At 34.1% G+C, this 18148-nt stretch overlaps 1 protein-coding gene and 1 long non-coding RNA gene across 3 annotated transcripts in view; one reads left to right on the top strand and one right to left on the bottom strand.

The window, feature by feature from the left end:
- Window positions 1–18148, top strand: part of ADK (adenosine kinase) — a 519384-nt gene that overhangs the window by 354731 nt on the left and 146505 nt on the right. For both annotated transcript variants that reach the window (XM_012759893.2, XM_012759894.3), the window contains exon 7: window positions 478–648. In XM_012759893.2, the coding sequence (XP_012615347.1) occupies window positions 478–648 (171 nt within the window). The remainder of the gene's footprint in view (window positions 1–477; window positions 649–18148) is intronic.
- LOC142875556 (uncharacterized) overlaps window positions 1–18148 on the bottom strand; it is a 93858-nt gene that overhangs the window by 34043 nt on the left and 41667 nt on the right. The window lies entirely within an intron of this gene.

Below are 18148 nucleotides of genomic sequence, written 5' to 3'. Positions count from 1 at the left end.
AGGCAGAAGGATCACTCGAGCCCAGGAGTTTGAGGTTGCTGTGAGCTAGGCTGACGCCACGGCACTCACTCTAGCCTGGGCAACAAAGTGAGACTCTGTCTCAAAAAAAAAAAAAAAAAAAGAATTCAATCTGCTTTCTTAGTACAATTTCCCTAATTTAAATGTAATTATTGTCCTGAATGAGACCTTTCAAATATTTTTTTGTTTTGTATATTCCCAAAATTCTTCCAGTAATGAGCATATAAATATAATATGAAATATAATAAGTAATGTTTTATTCTCTGAAGTAATGGCATGTATCAAGCATATAGTTCATATGATAAAATTTCTTCTAGTCAAGTGCTACTGTTTACTGCCTTGTGTTTTATAATCATATTTTATATATGCTTTGTATTTCGTATACGGTTCTTTTATTCTCACCGAAGTGACTCTGCGGAGATGGCATTTCTAATTTTTCCTTTTTTTACCTTTATCCAGGGCTTTTTTCTTACCGTTTCCCCAGAGTCAATATTAAAAGTGGCTCACCATGCTTCTGAAAACAACAGGATTTTCACTTTGAATCTGTCTGCACCATTTATTAGCCAGTTCTACAAGGAACCATTGATGAAAGTTATGCCTTATGTTGACATACTTTTTGGAAATGAGACGGTAAGGTACCCTTTCTTTAAAAAAAATAACCTTTCTTTTTGTTTCTGATCTGCATATATGTTTAGAAAAATATAAATAAAAACCTAAATTTTGTATAGATATCCTTGAGAATTGCATAACAAAATTGTCTCAATGTAGACTGCTGTAACTCAGTATTTTCAGTATTTCCATTAGTATATAGTAAATTATTACTTAGTAAAACATTTGTGTTTTAAAGTTTAGGCATTTAAGGTTTAATTTGCACATAGTAAAGTTCACCCCTTTTACTGTGCATTTGAGTTTTAACAGATGCATACCTCACCTGTTACTATGACCGCGATCATGTAAAAACACTTTCATCACTTTTTAGTCTCTTTAAAGTGTGAGTTTATTTATTTTTAATTTGATGAATAAATGTTGAAATATTATAATTTATATTCTATTTCTTTATTAATAATATTTTTGCTAATATTTGTATGTTGATGGTGATAAAATAGAATTTCATTTGAACTATTACAGCTTTTTATTTTCACCAAGAATGTGTTTTCTTCCATTCGGAATTATAGAAAATGATATTTTTGCTTATTTAGTATTTATTGCTTATGTTTAAACTGTAGACTTTAAAAATTCATGAATTTAAAAAAAAGAGGTCATTAGTGCATCTTTATGACTTGGCCACATCACCTAACTCTTGTGAGCCTTGGAGGTTTTATATATAAAATGAAGGTGTTGTATTAATCATCCCAGAGATTCATTCTGCTTTTGAATCCACAGTACTAACATGGTTTCAATATATTCATCAATTTTATATCTAAATAAGATAACTGTACTATCTGCCTAGAATAACATACAAATTGACCTGAAAATAATTTATGAGATCACCTGGGTAAATATTAAAGGACTGATTTATAGAAGTAATATCATGGTGTGAGGATCTACAAAGGTGATAACCACTAGAAGGAAATGCTGTATTCTTGACAATTCACAAACTGACATATTGGCTAGAAATGGTAGTGAAAGCCTTTAACTGCTAGATAGCTACTGCAAGTCTCATTTGACTAAAATCTACCTTTTAGATTTTCCTTATTAACAGTTTTATTTTCTAAAGAGTAAGGAAATAACTCGGAAAAGTGCTGTGAAAGCCCTTTTAGTAACATGAAAGAATTTGTCATCAGTATGGCTGAACTGGTCTCAGCAGTCTGAGAATCACTGGGAGAAAGTGACACTTAGTCTGAGTTCTTTCTAGTTAAGAAAGATCAGATTGGCAACATTTGAATGTGTGCTCTAAACTTTAAGAAGACAAAATTTAAAACTTTTTAAAAAGATAAATATGATTCCAAGGAATGAGATTTTGGAAACAAGGACAGCTTAAATAGGATTAATACCATCAAAAATGCAATCGAACTTTATGGTCATAAATGACCTCTAATTAAGAAGAGAATGGGGATGGGCCTTAAAAATTGCAGAGCACACAGAAAACTGTTTCATTAGGGCTCATATTTGTAAACAACATGTAAACAAAAGATATAAAGCATATTTAGAACCAGGAAATGATACTAAAAATTTGGCATAGACTTAGAATAGAAAAGAAGAGACCCAAGAATGATTTAGGTTTGCAGAAGACGCTGATAACATCAAAATGGTCTTTACTTAACAACAACAACAAAAAGACTCCAAGATGTAAGGACCAAATGAAAAAATAGATAAATTGGACATCATGAAAATTAAAAACTTTTATGCATCAGAGGAAACTATCACAAATGTAAAAAGGCAACCCATAAAATGGAAAATAATATTTTCAAATCATATATCTGACAAGGAATTAGTATCCAAAATATATAACTCAGTGACAACAACAACAAAACCTATAACCCAATTCAATAATAGTCAAAAAAATTAAACATTTATCCAAACAAGATATACAGATTGCCAATAAACACATGAAAACGTGCTCAACATACCTGATCAGTAGAGAAATGCAAATCAAAACCAAAATTAGATACCCCTTCACGCCAGTTAGAATGGCAATTATCAAAAAAAATAGGCCAGGCACAGTGGCTCACACCTGTAATCCTAGCACTCTGGGAGGCCAAGGCGGGTGGATCATTTGAGCTCAGGAGTTTGAGACCAGCCTGAGCAAGAGCAAGACCCCATCTCTGCTAAAAATAGAAAGAAACTAGCTGGACCACTAAAAATATATAGAAAAAATTAGCCGGGCATGGTGGTGCATGCCTATAGTCCCAGTTACTTGGGAGGCTGAGGCAGAAGGATAGCTTGAGCCCAGGAGTTTGAGGTTGCTTTGAGCTAGGCTGATGCCATGGCCCTCTAGCCCAGGCAACAGAGTGAGATGCTGTGTCAAAAAAAAAAAAAAAAAAAGGAAAGTAAGTGTTGGTGAGGACGTGGAAAAATTGCAACACTCGTGTATTGCTGATGGGAATGTAAAATGATGCAGCTACTGTGGAAGATAGGTGGCTCTTCAAGAAGTTAAACATAGAATTATTACCACGTGATCCAGCAATTCCACTTCTAGGTATATACCCAAAATAACTGAAAGCAGGGACTTAGGTACTTGTACACCAATGTTCATAGCAGCACTATTCACAATAGCCAAAAGTAGAAAATGAACCAGATGTCCAACAGATGAATAAACAATTTCAGAAATACATACAATGGAATATTATTCAGCCTTAAAGAAATGAAATTTTGATACATGCTACAATATAAATGAATCTTGAAAGCATTATGTTAAATAAGTCAGATACATCAGACAACTATTAGATTTTCCTATAAGAATTCCACTTATATAAGGTACTTAGAATAGGCAAATTACAGAGACAGACAGAATAGTGGTTATCAGGTGGTGGGGGTGGGGAGGAATGGAGCATTATTGTTGTTTAATAGGTACAGGGCTTCTGTTTAGGATGATGAAAAAGTTCTGGAAATTGAGAGTGGTTATGGTTGTATCATATTGTGAATGTACTTCATGCCATTGAATTGAATACTTAAAATAGTTAAAATGGTAAATTTTATCTTATGTAATTTACCATAATTTTGAAAATAGATTAATTCTACAAATAAATAAAGTTTGATTAGAGCTTTTTATAGATTATTAAAGAAATTATTTTTCTCCACCTAGAAGTGGAAGTTATAAAACTATAAGCTGCTACATGACTACAATTCATGTCAGGAAAACTTTTTCTCTTTTGTTGTGATTATTGTTCATTTGAATTTGTTTCGGTAAGTATTCATGTGGTACCTAGTATGGCAGACCAGTAAACAGTAGATAACATAGTATATTTGAAAAGATCTGTCATGGATGGATTATAGAATAATAAAGATTGGCTATAGGACAATTAGATGTATTTGGTATTCTATTGAACTAGTCTCAAAAGATCTGCTAACAAATAAATGGATTTCTAGTAGTATGCATCAGTGTTTATTCTGAGCTTTGATCAAATGAACTACCAATGATTCAGATAAAGTTATATTTGTATATAATGCAAATGCAAATAATGCAACACCTTAATAAATATCAAGTAAGTTGAATGTCAAAATCAGATTTTTAAAAGTGTTAATAGACTGCAAATATCAGTTGACTGATAAAACGTAATAGAGATAATAAAAATGATACCATATTTGATTATAAAAAACAAATAGAGTAATATGTTTTATCCCTTTAGTCTCATCATCTCTTGTTCTTCTTGAATATTATAGTAATGATAAATTATCTTCAGTTCTCCTGGAAAAAAGGGGGCATATTTCAGTTCTAAAATGCAATGAAGTATAAAATGTATTTCTCAGGGAATATATATAGGATTGTTTTACCTTTCCTTCCCCTCACCAAAAAAATAAAATCAACTTTGTTTAGTATAAATTTTCAAAATGTCAGCACTTAGCTAAAACCAGACACAGTTGGCCCTTATTTCCTACCCGATGTCTCTTTCTCAAAGGATTGTATGCTAGTAGTGATGATTTAAAACTTTCCTGATGGCCTCAGTATTTAAAAAAAATACCTTATCCATCAAGACTACTTCTTCACAGGTAATGATCAGTGATCCCTGTGAGACAAGAAATAAATGAGGCCAGGTGCAGTGGCTCATGCCTGTAATCCTAGCACTCTGGGAGGCCAAGGCGGGAGGATTGCTTGAGGTCAGGAGTTCGAAACCAGCCGGAGCAAGAGTGAGACCCCATCTCTGCTATAAATAGAAAGAAATCAATTGGCCAACTAATATATATAGAAAAAAATTAGCCGGGCATGGTGGCACATGCCTGTAGTCCCAGCTACTCGGGAGGCTGAGGCAGAAGGATCGCTTAAGCCCAGGAGTTTGAGGTTGCTGTGAGCTAGGCTGATGCCATGGCACTCACTCTAGCCTGGGCAACAAAGCGAGACTCTGTCTCAAAAAAAAAAAAGAAAGAAATGAGATAAACCCAGTGATTGTTCCAGCTAACTACTTGGAGAGGACTTCTAGGGTACAGCACAGTAGGGTAAACCAATTAAAGCCTGGCAGTCTCATTGAATGAGGAGATGGAGCTGGAAGTTCAAGAGTCTAAGACAGGTAGTGTTTGTAAGTTAAAAGTACCAGAGAAACGAGAGTTGCATACAGAGAGAACATAGGATGTTTGCAGAGCGTCCCACCAAGTCTTCAGCTGAGTACAGATCAGCATTCCTGTTCTACTAGCCAGAGTGGATAACCTCATAATTCATGGGGCTTCAAATAGAGTATTCAGAATACTTTTGCCCTGTTTGTTGGGCAAAATTAGCTCTAAACTAGAAGTTGTTCTGGTCCCTTCTATCAATATTATTCCAATATATTTGACAACCTTTATGAAATGGAAAAATTCCTTCAGAGACACAAAGTACTAAAGCATGCTAAAGAAATAGGAAAAGAATATTTAGGTTATGTATTATAGTTAAAACCTTTGCTGCAAAGAAAACTCTAGGGCCAGATGGCTTCAGTGTTGAATTCTACCACACATTTAAGAAGGACATAATACCAGTTCTACACAAACTGTCTCAGAAAATTAAAGAGGGAGAAACACTAGCCAACTTATTCCATGGAGTCAGCATTAACTTGATACCAAAACCAAACAAAGTATTACCGGAAAAGAAAACTACAGTATCCCTCATAAACACAGATATAAAAATTCTTAAAATTTTAACAAATCATACCCAACATATATAAAAAGGATAATTCATCATGACCAGGAGTGCAGAATTGGCTTAACATTTAAAAATCTATCAATATAATTCATCATATGAAAATGAAAAAAATGCATGATCATCTCAATAGACATAGAAAAAGCATTTGACAAAGTAACACCCATTGCTGATAAAAGCCCTGACAGCTTCATGTCAACGAAGAACATCCATGAAAAATGGACAGCTAGCATCATACTTAATGGTGAAAGATTGAATGCTTTCCCCCAAAATGGGAGACAAATCAAGGATGTTCACTCTTTCCACTTCTATTCAACATTGTACTAGAAGTTCTAGCCAGTGCTAATAAGGCATAAAAAGCATCCAGATTAGGAAGGAACAAGTAAAACTGTCTCTGTTATCAAACACTATGATCATCCTTGCAGAAAATCCAATGTAATCTTGAAAAAGCTGTTAGAACTAATAGTGAGTTTAGCAAGATTGTAAGATACAGAATAAAAATAAAAACCTAGGCCCTGCATAGAGGTTCACACCTGTAATCCCAGCACTTTGGGAGGCCAAGGTAGGAGCATCACTTGAAGCCAGGAATTCAAGACCAGCCTGGGAAACATAGTGAGACCCTGTCTCTACAAAATTTTTTTTAAAAATTAGATGGATGTGGTAGTACATGCTTGTAGTCCCAGCTACTTGGGAGGCGGAGGCAGGAGCACGCTTGAGCCCCAGAAGTTTGAGGTTGCAGTGAACTGTGATCATGCCCCTACACTTCTGCCTTAAGACCTTGTCAAAAAAATAAATAAATAAATAATGGGAAAAAAAAGGCAAACTTCAATCCATTTGCAACTGTGCAGCTATTTAGAATGTCTAAAATTAAAATTGTGGGCTGGGCATGGTGACTCACACCTGTAATCCTATCACTTTGGGAGGCTGAGGCGGGCAGATTGCTCAAGGTCAGGAGTTCGAGACCAGCCTGAGCAAGAGTGAGATCTCGTCTCTACTAAAAATAGAAAGAAATTGATTGGCCAACTAAAAATACACAGAAAAAATTAACCAGGCGTGGTAGTGTATGCCTGTCGTTCCAGCTACTCAGGAGGCTGAGGCAGGAGGATGGCTTGAGCCCAGGAGTTTGAGGTTGCTGTGAGCTAGGCCAATGCCATGGCACTCTAGCCCAGGCAACAGAGTTGAGACTCTGTCTCAAAAAAAAATAATTTATTTATTTAATTAAATTAAAATTGTGACCATACCAAATATTGGCAAGGATATTCAGCTGCTAGAATGTAAAATGGTATAACTACTTTGGAAAATGCTTCTCCTGTTTGTTACAAAGTTAGATATATATCCATCATATGACCTAGCTATCTAACTCCTAGATATTCTCCTAAGAAAAATGAAAGCGTATGTCCATATAAAGACATGCACAAATGTTCATAGCAACTTTGTTTTCTGATAGCCAAAGTCTGGAAAAAACCCAAATGGCCACCAACTGGTGGCTGGATAAACAAATTGTGATATATCCATGCAGTAAAATACTACTCAGCTATAAAAGATATAAACTATCAATAAGAAATGAACCAACAACATTGATGAATCTCAGAATATTTATGCTGAGTGAAAGATACCAGACAAAAGTGTATTCTATATGATTCCATTTTATTCAATTCTAGAAAATGCAGACTAATTTATAATGACAGAAAGTGGATCCATTGTTGCCTAGGCTCAGGAATGTGCTGTGTTTCACTAATCACAGAGAGGCATGAGGAAACTTAGGAGTAATGTATGTGTTCCAATTGTGGTTGAGGTTGCAGGACTTTATACATATGTAAAAACTTATCTAATTTTATGCTTCTAATTTGTGTACACTATTGTATGACATTTATAGTCCCGTAAAGCTGTTATAAAGAACACATATTTTGTGATTCTACTTATATGTTTAAAAATAGGAAAAATCAATTTAGAGCCATTCAGATAACTTCTAAAAACACATTGTTAAAATGTAGAAGTGCCAGTTTCTTTCTTTCTTTTTTGATCACCTTGTATTAAATTTCTGTTATTTACATGAAAATACCCTTATATTTAAATAGCAATACCAAGACACAGGAGGAGTACTATGATAGTTCTGGGTTGTAATCTTGATAAACAAATGCCCTGCCATTGAATAATGCTTTGAAGTTACAAAGGGTATTCACAAAACCATCATTTATTCTACACAGCAATTCTGTGGCTGTTTTTTTAATGCATGTAAAGTGTTAGCTTGGCTCATAGACTATACCCAGTTTTTGCTAGATGGTATTGGTAGTAGTATTAGGAGTGTTGATCTTGTTCCTCTATTAATTTTCACTTAACTTACTTGCTTGGATAACCTACACTCTTCATTCCCTTTGAAAACATAATAAGTAGTGCCAAGTGAATGAGAGAAAACTCATGGCTATTATGCTACTCTGTAGTATACCACCTTATTTTTTTTCCCACAAAGTTGTTTGTTTATAAAAAGTCAGTTTTGTTTGTTTTGAAACTTTTAAATGAAATTTGTGTTCATTATATAATTATTCAAATAAATATTATATATTCTGATAAAATATTAGTGCAAGTAGAATGAGAATTAACTTAATGAGTGAAGTTTGGGTGCAAAACTCAATAAAGATAAATTGTTTTTTAAAGTTCGCTATTGGCCAGGCATGGTAACTCATGCCTATAATCCTAGCACTTTAGGAAGTCAAGATGGAAGGATCACTTGAAGCCAGGGGTTTGAGACCAACCTAAGCAACATAGAAAGACTCTGTCTCTGCAAAAACTAAAAAAAAAAAAACAAAAAAACAAAAAAAACCAAATTAGCCAAGCCTGGTGGGACACAACTTATAGGAACATCATTTGAGCCCAGGAATTTGAGCTTACAGTGAGCTATGATTGCACCACTATGCTCTAGCCTGGGCAACAGAGTGAGACCCTGTCTCAAAAACAAAAAGTTGTAAAAACTAGTGATTCATTTTTCCCCACATTCTAATATTCAGTAATACTGACAAATTTTATTATAAGAAAGTCCTTGTCCTGAAATCTAAAATAATATAATGCCTGACACAGTAATTTTAGATAGTTTTTTTCTCATTATTACTATAGGCTTAACTGTAGTGCCTTTCAAGCTGGATTTTCCCCATTTTTAACCCCACTATTTCTTTTCTCTGTTTTTAATTAGCCCAGGGGAAAAGATATTCTTCTCCAAGGGATATCTGAAACTATTTGATTGGCTACATCCTGAGACAAAATAGAGGTATACACATTGCTATATTTTTGTGACATAAGCAAACTGTAACTACTAAATTGCTAAATGATATGATTTACTTTCTTTTCTTTCTTTTTTCATTGTCATAAAAATATGTAATGTAAAATTTACCATTTAAACCTCTCTCTCTTTTTTTTCTTTTTTTGAGACAGAGTCTCACTCTGTTGCCAGGACTAGAGTGCAGTGGTGTCATCATAGCTCACTGCAACCTCAAACTCCTGGGTCAAGCAATCCTCCTGCCTCAGCCTGCCCAGTACCTGGGACTACAGGTGCATGCCACCATGCTCAGATAATTTTTTATTTTTGTAGAGACAGAGTCTCACTATGTTGCTCAAGCTGGTCTCAAACTCCTGGCTTCAAAAAAATCCTTCTCCTGGGCCTCCCAAAGTGGTGGGATTACAGGCATGAGCCACTGTACAATTTTTAAGTGTACAATTCAGTGGCATCAAGTCCATTCACAGTGTTGTACAGCTATCACCATTATCCATTTCCAGAACTTTTTAATCATCCCAAGCAGAAGCTCTGTACCAACCAAATAATAAATTCCCATTCTCTCTTTTCTCTCTCCCCTGGCCCCTAGTAACCACTGTTTTACTGTCTGTCTCTATGAATTTGCCTATTCTAGTTACCTCATACAAAGTAGTATCACACAATAGTCTGATGTGTCGGACTTATTTCACTTAGCATAATGTTTTAAAGCTTCATGTTATAACATGAATCAGAATTTCATCCTTTTTTAGGCCTCAATGGTATTTAATTATATGTATATATGAAATTTTGTTTTATCCATTCATCTGTTGATACATACTTGATTTGTTTACACTTTTGGTGGTTGTGAATAGTGCTGCTATGAATATTAGTGTACACGTATGTGTTTGAGTTCCTGCTTTCAGCTCTTTGGGTATATACCTAAATGTAGAATTGTTGGATCATATGGTTAACTGTTTAACTTTTTGAGGAATCACCAAATTGTTTTTCACAGCAGCTGCCCCATTTTTATTCCCACCATGAGTATACAAGGGTTCCAATTTCTCTACCTCCTCAACACTTATTATTTTCCATTTTTTAAAATAATAGCCATCCTAATGGGTGTGAGGTAGCATCTCATTGTGGTTTTGATTTGCAAAGTTTACTTTTAACTGAGATTCAGAAATGCATAGAGACAAATTTCGGTTTTCTCAATTACAAATCTTTAGTAACGGCCGGGCGTGGTGGCTCACGCCTGTAATCCTAGCACTCTGGGAGGCTGAGGCGGGAGGATTGCTTGAGGTTAGGAGTTCGAAACCAGCCTAAGCAAGTGCGAGACCCCGTCTCTACTATGAATAGAAAGAAATTAATTGGCCAACTAATATATAGAGAAAAAATTAGCCGGGCATGGTGGTGCATGCCTGTAGTCCCAGCTACTCGGGAGGCTGAGGCAGGAGGATGGCTTGAGCCCAAGAGTTTGAGGTTGCTGTGAGCTAGGCTGATGCCATGGCACTCACTCTAGCCTGGGCAACAAAGCGAGACTCTGTCTCAAAAAAAAAAAAAAAAAAAAAATCTTTAGTAACCTGTTACATTGCATTTTGTACTTTTAAATTACACATCTGAATTGATTAGTTACCCTTGTTAAAGTAGTTTTGAAACTACTTTAGCATATAGACTCTTTAAGTGTTATGTTGTATTTTTAATTTGTTTCTGATATCTTCAAAGTTTGAAACATTTCCCTTTAGCAACAACCATTTGTTAGAATGAAATCAGCTTAATAAAGGACATTCTACATGCAGGTAATTATATTCATTGATGCCTGCTAATGCAAGCTGATTTGTAGTCATTATCTAGCAACACATGACTAAAGAACTTGATTATTCTTCTTGTTTTTCATTTTTATTAAATTAAGAAGTTTTTTTGAATAGTGTCATTTTGCAAATGGTTCTTAAGAGTAATACCTTTCAAGGCTCCATAATCACTAGATAATTAACCTGCCAGGATTAAGTACACTCAACTTTGCCTCAGGATGCTTAACTCTCAAATAGGGTCAATTATCTCATGATAATAACTGCTTTGTCAAGAGTTACCACTTAATTCCACAGTGAAAAGTCACATCATCCATGCCATGTACTTTAAGATAGTTTAAGTAATAAAATACACTTTGAAATTGGGCAGAAGAATTCAGTTGAATTTTTTCATATGGATAAGAATGGTACATTTTAGATAAATCTCCCCTTATACCTAGTATTTTGAATCTCACATATAATTTCAATTTATAAAGATAATATATGGCTCTGCTTCATCAATCCTTTTCCTGGCAATATTTCCACATTGTAGATTTCCTTACAGGGAAAGCCATTTTACCAATTGACCTCACAGAGGATTCAGTATATTAAAACTCTCTAATAGAGACCAGAAAAATTGAAATTACTCTTTATTTCCTGTGTGGTGATTTAACTTGTTAAAAAATATCTAGTTTATCAGTGTATGAATTACAAAACATTGAACAAAATTCTGCAGTTTTTTCTTGTGGTTGTTTTTGTTGAGTAGATTCAGTTATATTTGGACAGTGATGTGCTTGGTACAGCCAAAAACAGGAATGCTACTAGATAGATCAGGACATTTTGAAAGAAAATGTAGAATTGGCATTAGATGTTTGAATCTATGTCTTTTAAACCTGAATGATGGCTGTGTTTCTGCATAAGTAAACTCTAAATCATCTTTTGACCAAACATTGGCTTTTTCTTTCACATATTTTGTTTCAGTGGTCATTGGAAGAGACTTTACTGATGTATTTGTTTACACTGTTAAATCCATTTTAATATGTCTAATAGCAAGTTAATATTTTGAAAACAGCAATCCTTCATTAAATTGTAAATAATCTTGATGCAGATGTCTTATCTGAAGTAACTTTTCAGTTTCTACACATCTGTAAAATAGAAGTCATTTACTATTTCAATGTGTAAATCTATAAATGTGTACCAAATAAGAGAAGTGCTATATATGCATACATCTTTATTTAGATATTCTCTGTTTGGTTAGGAGACTCTATTTTAACTAAGGTAATTAAAAATTATTTTTAATTTTTAGACAGTCTCTTTTCAAGTCTATATACCTTTTATCCTCGGAGAATTCCTTTTTGAATTTTTACATCTTTTTGTCAAGTCTAATTCTTTAAAGAATGTGATTTCCAAGCATTTCCAGGCATGTAAGACTATTACCTGGATCCATATTCTGACAGTGGAAAAGATGGGCTTTCCTTTCCTCTTATCAGGGTGTTTTCAGCATGCGTGCAGGAAATGAGGCTGTATCTAAAAATGGTACGTCTCCCCTTTAAAGTATACAAAAGTGCCTTGTTTCTTCCTAGGAGAGACAGAAGTCACCTTTCTGAGACTGTTCATATAGATCTTTCCATTCCCCTTTTTCTGTTATAAGCCGTGAGAGAAGCCTATGATACAAACAAAATCTAAGATTGTTGTAAGATCAAGGAAAGTGGGAAGAAGTTTTTTCAGAGAATATACATAATCCTTTTTTTTAAAAAATGTATTGTGTTTTTATAAAATTCCAACATGTTTGTATTTTCTGTTGGGGATAATGAAATTTCAGTTAACACAGAGCTATGGCATCATATGCTGCTTAGCTTCTGAATTTAACTTTCTTCTTAGGGTCTTTATGATATATTTACTCATCTGGGAAAAATGGAATTCACTGTAGCACAAGGGAGGCTTCTAATGTCAGTGGCATGTTGTACAGACATGCTGTGGGATGTACTCAGAAAGAGCCACAGGCTATATTACTATATATTTTGCATCTGTCTTCCTTTCTCTCTCCTTTCTCCTTTTCTCTTTCACTCTCACCACAGATCCTTCTGTTCTTACTCCTTTCATCGTCTCCCTATTTTCACCAGATGCATTTCCTCTCTGAAGACAAAGTGCTTTTAAATCATCCCAACCTACCATTCATCATTTGTGTAAAAAAAAAGCCCTGTAATTACTATGTGTGTCAATTTAAAAAAAATAAAAATTAAAAAATATCAATAGGAGAATTTAAATGTATTTAATTTCAAGGGGAAAATAAATACACTCAAGGGGAAAAAAACGACCTATAATTTGAAATGGTTTGAATTACTATGGAGATAATCATATTTTATGGAGTAATGCCTTTCTCTGTTATTCAGTTTGTCAATTAATCTTTTTATTTATTTGATTATTTCAGTTACTGTACTATAAATTTATAAGTGATTATTTTGGTATTATTTGTATGATATGCCATGATATCAAAATGAGTTAATATTTAAAGTTCTTATTAATGCCTTTTAAAAATTACTTTTATCACAGTAAAAAGAGCACTATACCTAAATTTAGAAAACCTGGTTTTAACTCAGCTCTTGAGTTTTCTTTGCCTTTCAAGGTACAGAAAATACAAGCCAAAAAGCCTGAATTCTTTGACATTAGGGACGTAATTGGCAAAGTTTAAATAGGTTCCATATATTAGTTAATAGTATTTTATCATCATTAATTTTTTAGTTTTGATATTATAATTTTACTATGGTCATGTAAAATGTTAACATTTGGAAAAATCCTAATATCCTTTTTCTGATTCAGCTCAAATCTAAGACCTTACATTGCATTTAGTTATCATGTTTCTTAAATCTGTTTAATCTGGAGTAGTTCCTCAGTCTTTGTCTTTTAAGACCATGACAAATTTTGAAGAGTATTGGCCAATTATTTGTAGAATGGCCTTCAATGTAGGGTTTCTTCATGATTAATGCATTTTTTATAAGAATACCACAGAAATGCTGTTGTATGTTTTTTCATGCATTATTTCAAGATTTTAATGTTCTATTACTGGTCATATTAAGTTTGATCACTTGGTTAAGGAGATACTGGCCCAGTTTATCTACTTTAAAATTATTATTTCTGTTTGTAATTTAATAAGTATATTATAGATAAATCTTTGAGATTGTGTAAATATCTTTATCTTTCATTGTATATTCACCCATTACTTTTAGCATTCTTGCATCCAACAATAATTACTATGGTATTTGCCAAATAGTGGTTTTTCTATTTCTTTGATTTCTTCTACATTTATTAGCCGGAATTCTATATAAGCAAGAACTGCCCCTTCTCTCTCACTGATTTATTATTTATTTATTTATATCAGTATAACTGGTGGATATTTATTTTATTCTTTGAGTTATAATCCATTGTAATTGTTATTTTCTTGCTCAAGTTGTCCTTGATTTGGCCTCTGGGGGCTCCTTCATATTGGCTGCTTGTGTTCTTTTCTTGTACTCTAATCATTTTTTGAGTACTTCTTTACATTCTGGCACCACAAGTTGTTCCAAGTTCATCTTATATTTTCTCTGTTTTAGCTCTGGAATCATCCATTTCTCCAGAGGGTCTTAGTTCCTTGGAAACTGGTTTGTTAGAAATTGATTATTTAGGGCCCGGTGCAAAGTGGCTCAGGCCTGTAATCCTAACACTCTGGGAGGCTGAGGTGGGAGGATTATTTGAGCTCAGGAGTTCGAGACCAGCCTGAGCAAGTATGAGACCCTGTCTCTACTAAAAATAGAAAAATAAGCCGAGGGTCACGATATGTGCCTATAGTCCCAGTTACTGGGGAGGCTGAGGCAGGAGGATCACTTGAGGCCAGGAATTTGAGGTTTCATTTAGCTATCATGACCCCACTGCACTCTAGCCAGGGTGACAGAGTAAGATTCTGTCTCAAGAAAAAAAAAGAAAAGAAATTGATATTTAGAAACCAAGAGCTGAGTACTATATGCACTCAGTGCTACTGGGTATCTTTATGTCTGTGCCCTCTAAACAGATCTAAGAAATACATGTATATATATATACATCTATATCCATTTTTCTATTTATCTGTATATCTATATTTATAATAAAAACCATGGTACAATAATGTTGCTGTGAGGCAATAATGATACCTCAGATTGCAGTCTAACCCCACTGAGTTAAAACTAACCTTCCTTCTTTCCTTATTCATAAATCCTTTCTTTGGCAATAAGAAATCTGGCTTTCATTATCTATAATTTAGTTGCTTATTTTCTCCAACCTAAAATACACATAAAGTAGTTTCAGAATTACAAAGCCATTCTTGGGAAAGAGTGAGTATATTTTACATGTGGGAAGGACATGAATCATTGGGGGCCAGAGGATGAACTGTGGTTGGCAGCTTCTAAAATGTCCCCTGTGATCCCTGCTTGCCTCCTGGTAGTCACATTGTAGTGTAGTCTCCTCCCCTTGAGAGTGGGCTGGATCTTGTGACTTGCTTGTAACAAATAGAATATGACAAAAATGGTGACATATTATTCCCAAAATTAGATTAGAAAAATACTGTTACTTCCGTCTCATTTCCCTCTCGCTCACTCTCTTTGAGGCTTTGCTCTGTGGGGAGCAAACTGCCACGTTTTGAGTAGACTTACGGAGAGATCCACATGGCAAGGAACTGATGTTCCCAGTCAGTAGCCTAAGGGCTTTCTATAGTGATACTCAAACATGAGATGACTGCAGCTCTGACCTACACCTTGATTGCATCCTTGTGAGAGACCTTGAATCAGAGGCACCCAGCTAAGCCATGCCTGGATTCCCTATCCACAGAAACTATGAGTTAATAAGTGCTTGTTGTTTTAAGTTACTGAGTTTTGGAGCAATGTCATACAATAATAAATAACTAATACATACTGTGAAAAACAAATTTACTAAGTAGAGTTCAATGTTTGCGTACAGTCCTTTGGTCTTAGCCTTGAAGTATATTGTTAAAGTACTGTTTTTTAGTTACTTAAGTTAGTCTTCTACCGCCCCCTCCCAACTACTTTAGTGGTTTTTTAAAAGCAGGTGAGACATTTATGTGGTTCTAAATGTCAGAACTATACAAAAAGTTTTATACAGAAGTATTACTCCCCCCTTATCCCTCTTCCACCTATTTCTCCATTCTCTCAGTCATCCAACCCTGCTTCTTCTCACCTACTCTGTTAGTTTCTGGCTCATGTTCCTATATTTCTTTTAGCACAAATTAGCAGATTAATAAATATTTTATTATTCTTTGTTACATGAAAGGTAACATGCTATAGGTCCTCTTTGCACTTAACTTTTTTCATTTAAGTATATCTTGGAAATCATTCCATAAAAGCTTATAGAGATCTCCTCAATTTTTATGGTTGTCTTGTTCCCCCTTATGTGAATGAACCATAGTTTATTCAATCACTCTCTTATGTATGAACATTAAGGCTGTGTCCAGAATTTTGCAGTTAAAAACAATCTTTCAATGAATAACCTTATTCATAAATATTTTTCTATTGTTAGAGGTATTTCTTCAGAGTAAATTCCTAAAAATGGGATTGTTGGATCAAAGGATAAGTGCATATATACTTTTGTTAGATATTGCTAAATTACTCTCCAACCCCTAGTGAAGAAAAATGCTTACTTCTAATGGGGTTATTTTAATGTTTGGCTATCAACTGTTTTTAAAGCATTGACATCAAATAGAATTCATTACAAGTGTAAAATACTGGCTTCATTTCAAATACTTAGTTGCTACAAGAATTAAACTGAATTAAGAATGTAGCATTCAGTCTCTGCCAGCCAATTCACTTCAGCACAATAAAAATAATCCAGGAAATAAAAGGTGATCATTTTTTAAGGTATAGACTTTAAAGACTTTCATTTCTTTTTAGCTGTTTTATTAGAAACATTAGATGAATATGAATGAATCCCCATTACATACTCTTTAGTTTCATTTTCTGGCCCTATTTTTTTATCTTTATCTTCTGCTTCTCTTCCACAAGTACTTCTTCCTTTCTCCCCACTACATAACTATTCATGTTTTCTAGAATGTATCATGTTCATTTTTGCCTTTATGTCTTTGCATATGCCAGTCTCTCTGTCTTTATCCTCACCTCTTTCCAATTCTATCTGGCAAAATTTCTATATATCATCAAGACTCATTTCAGGTATTCCCTACCTTCCTTCTTCTCTCTCCTCTACTCCCATTCAGTTGCTCATTTTAAAAATGTGATTCTGTGATCTTTTGTAATTTTAAAGCTTACATTGTTTGGTAATTACTTGTTAATGTGTTTTCTCTTACACTAGAATATATTCCTTCATAGCAGTGACTTTCACTCTTCACTGTGTTCCTACTGCCTGACAAGTAATATATATTTATTAAACATTTAATAAATGAATGAGTTTTTTCTTTGCTGGGAGATTTCAAATCTTTGCAAATTTTAGAGAATAGTTGTCTTTACAAATATAATTTTCTCAATTTAATCACCACCTTTAACCTTGAACTCCTGGCCTCAAAAAATCCTCCTACTTCAGCCTTCCTGGGATTATAGGTATGAGCCACTGTGCCCAACCTCCACCTTTAACCTTAGAAATACTTAAGATCTTAAGATTTGATCCTTAGTCTGAATCTGCCAAACTAAACTTTATAACTACTTTAGATTATAATTGACAAATTTAAAATATTTTTAGACAATAAAATAATTGACCCTTATTTTGACAATTTTACATATTATATTTAACATAATAATGCACAATTAAATTTAATCAGTAGCTAATACACTCTGAATATTTTTTTCACTGCTGACTCATACCTTCCTTCTTACTTCATAAAATACAAAATTATACATTAGGTGTGCTGTTGGATTGGTTCTTGAATTTGAATGACTAAAATGTATAACTTTTGGAATAGTATGAAGAAATTTTTTGTAAGTATAGAGCAAAACTGAAAAATATTCATCCCTGTCATTTCTGTAGTTTAAAAAATGCACAGAATACTTTTCCTGTCCTCTAGGCTGATCATTAGGTGACAGCATGTACAATATAGATTTGTATATTTTGCTTTTTCTTGATCATTACTTCCCTTAGTTTTATTTCTACTCCAGCTTGAGTAGACTGGGATTCAATTCTGACTATAGCTACCTGGAGTTAGCATTAGACTCTATGGGTTAAAGGCTCAGTTCTCCATGAGACTGACCCCATTTCATACTTCAGCCAAGCTTTGGGTACCCCCAGGCCACCCACACTTCTGACCAACTTGGCTTCCCAGAATCCTCTTACTTTCAATAATTTGCTAAAATGACTAACAGAACTGAA

This window comes from Microcebus murinus, chromosome 14, assembly GCF_040939455.1.
Source record: "Microcebus murinus isolate Inina chromosome 14, M.murinus_Inina_mat1.0, whole genome shotgun sequence".
NCBI classification, from domain to species: Eukaryota; Metazoa; Chordata; class Mammalia; order Primates; family Cheirogaleidae; genus Microcebus; species Microcebus murinus.
Note: the sequence above shows the minus strand (reverse complement) of the source record. Positions and strands in the feature narration are given on the sequence as shown.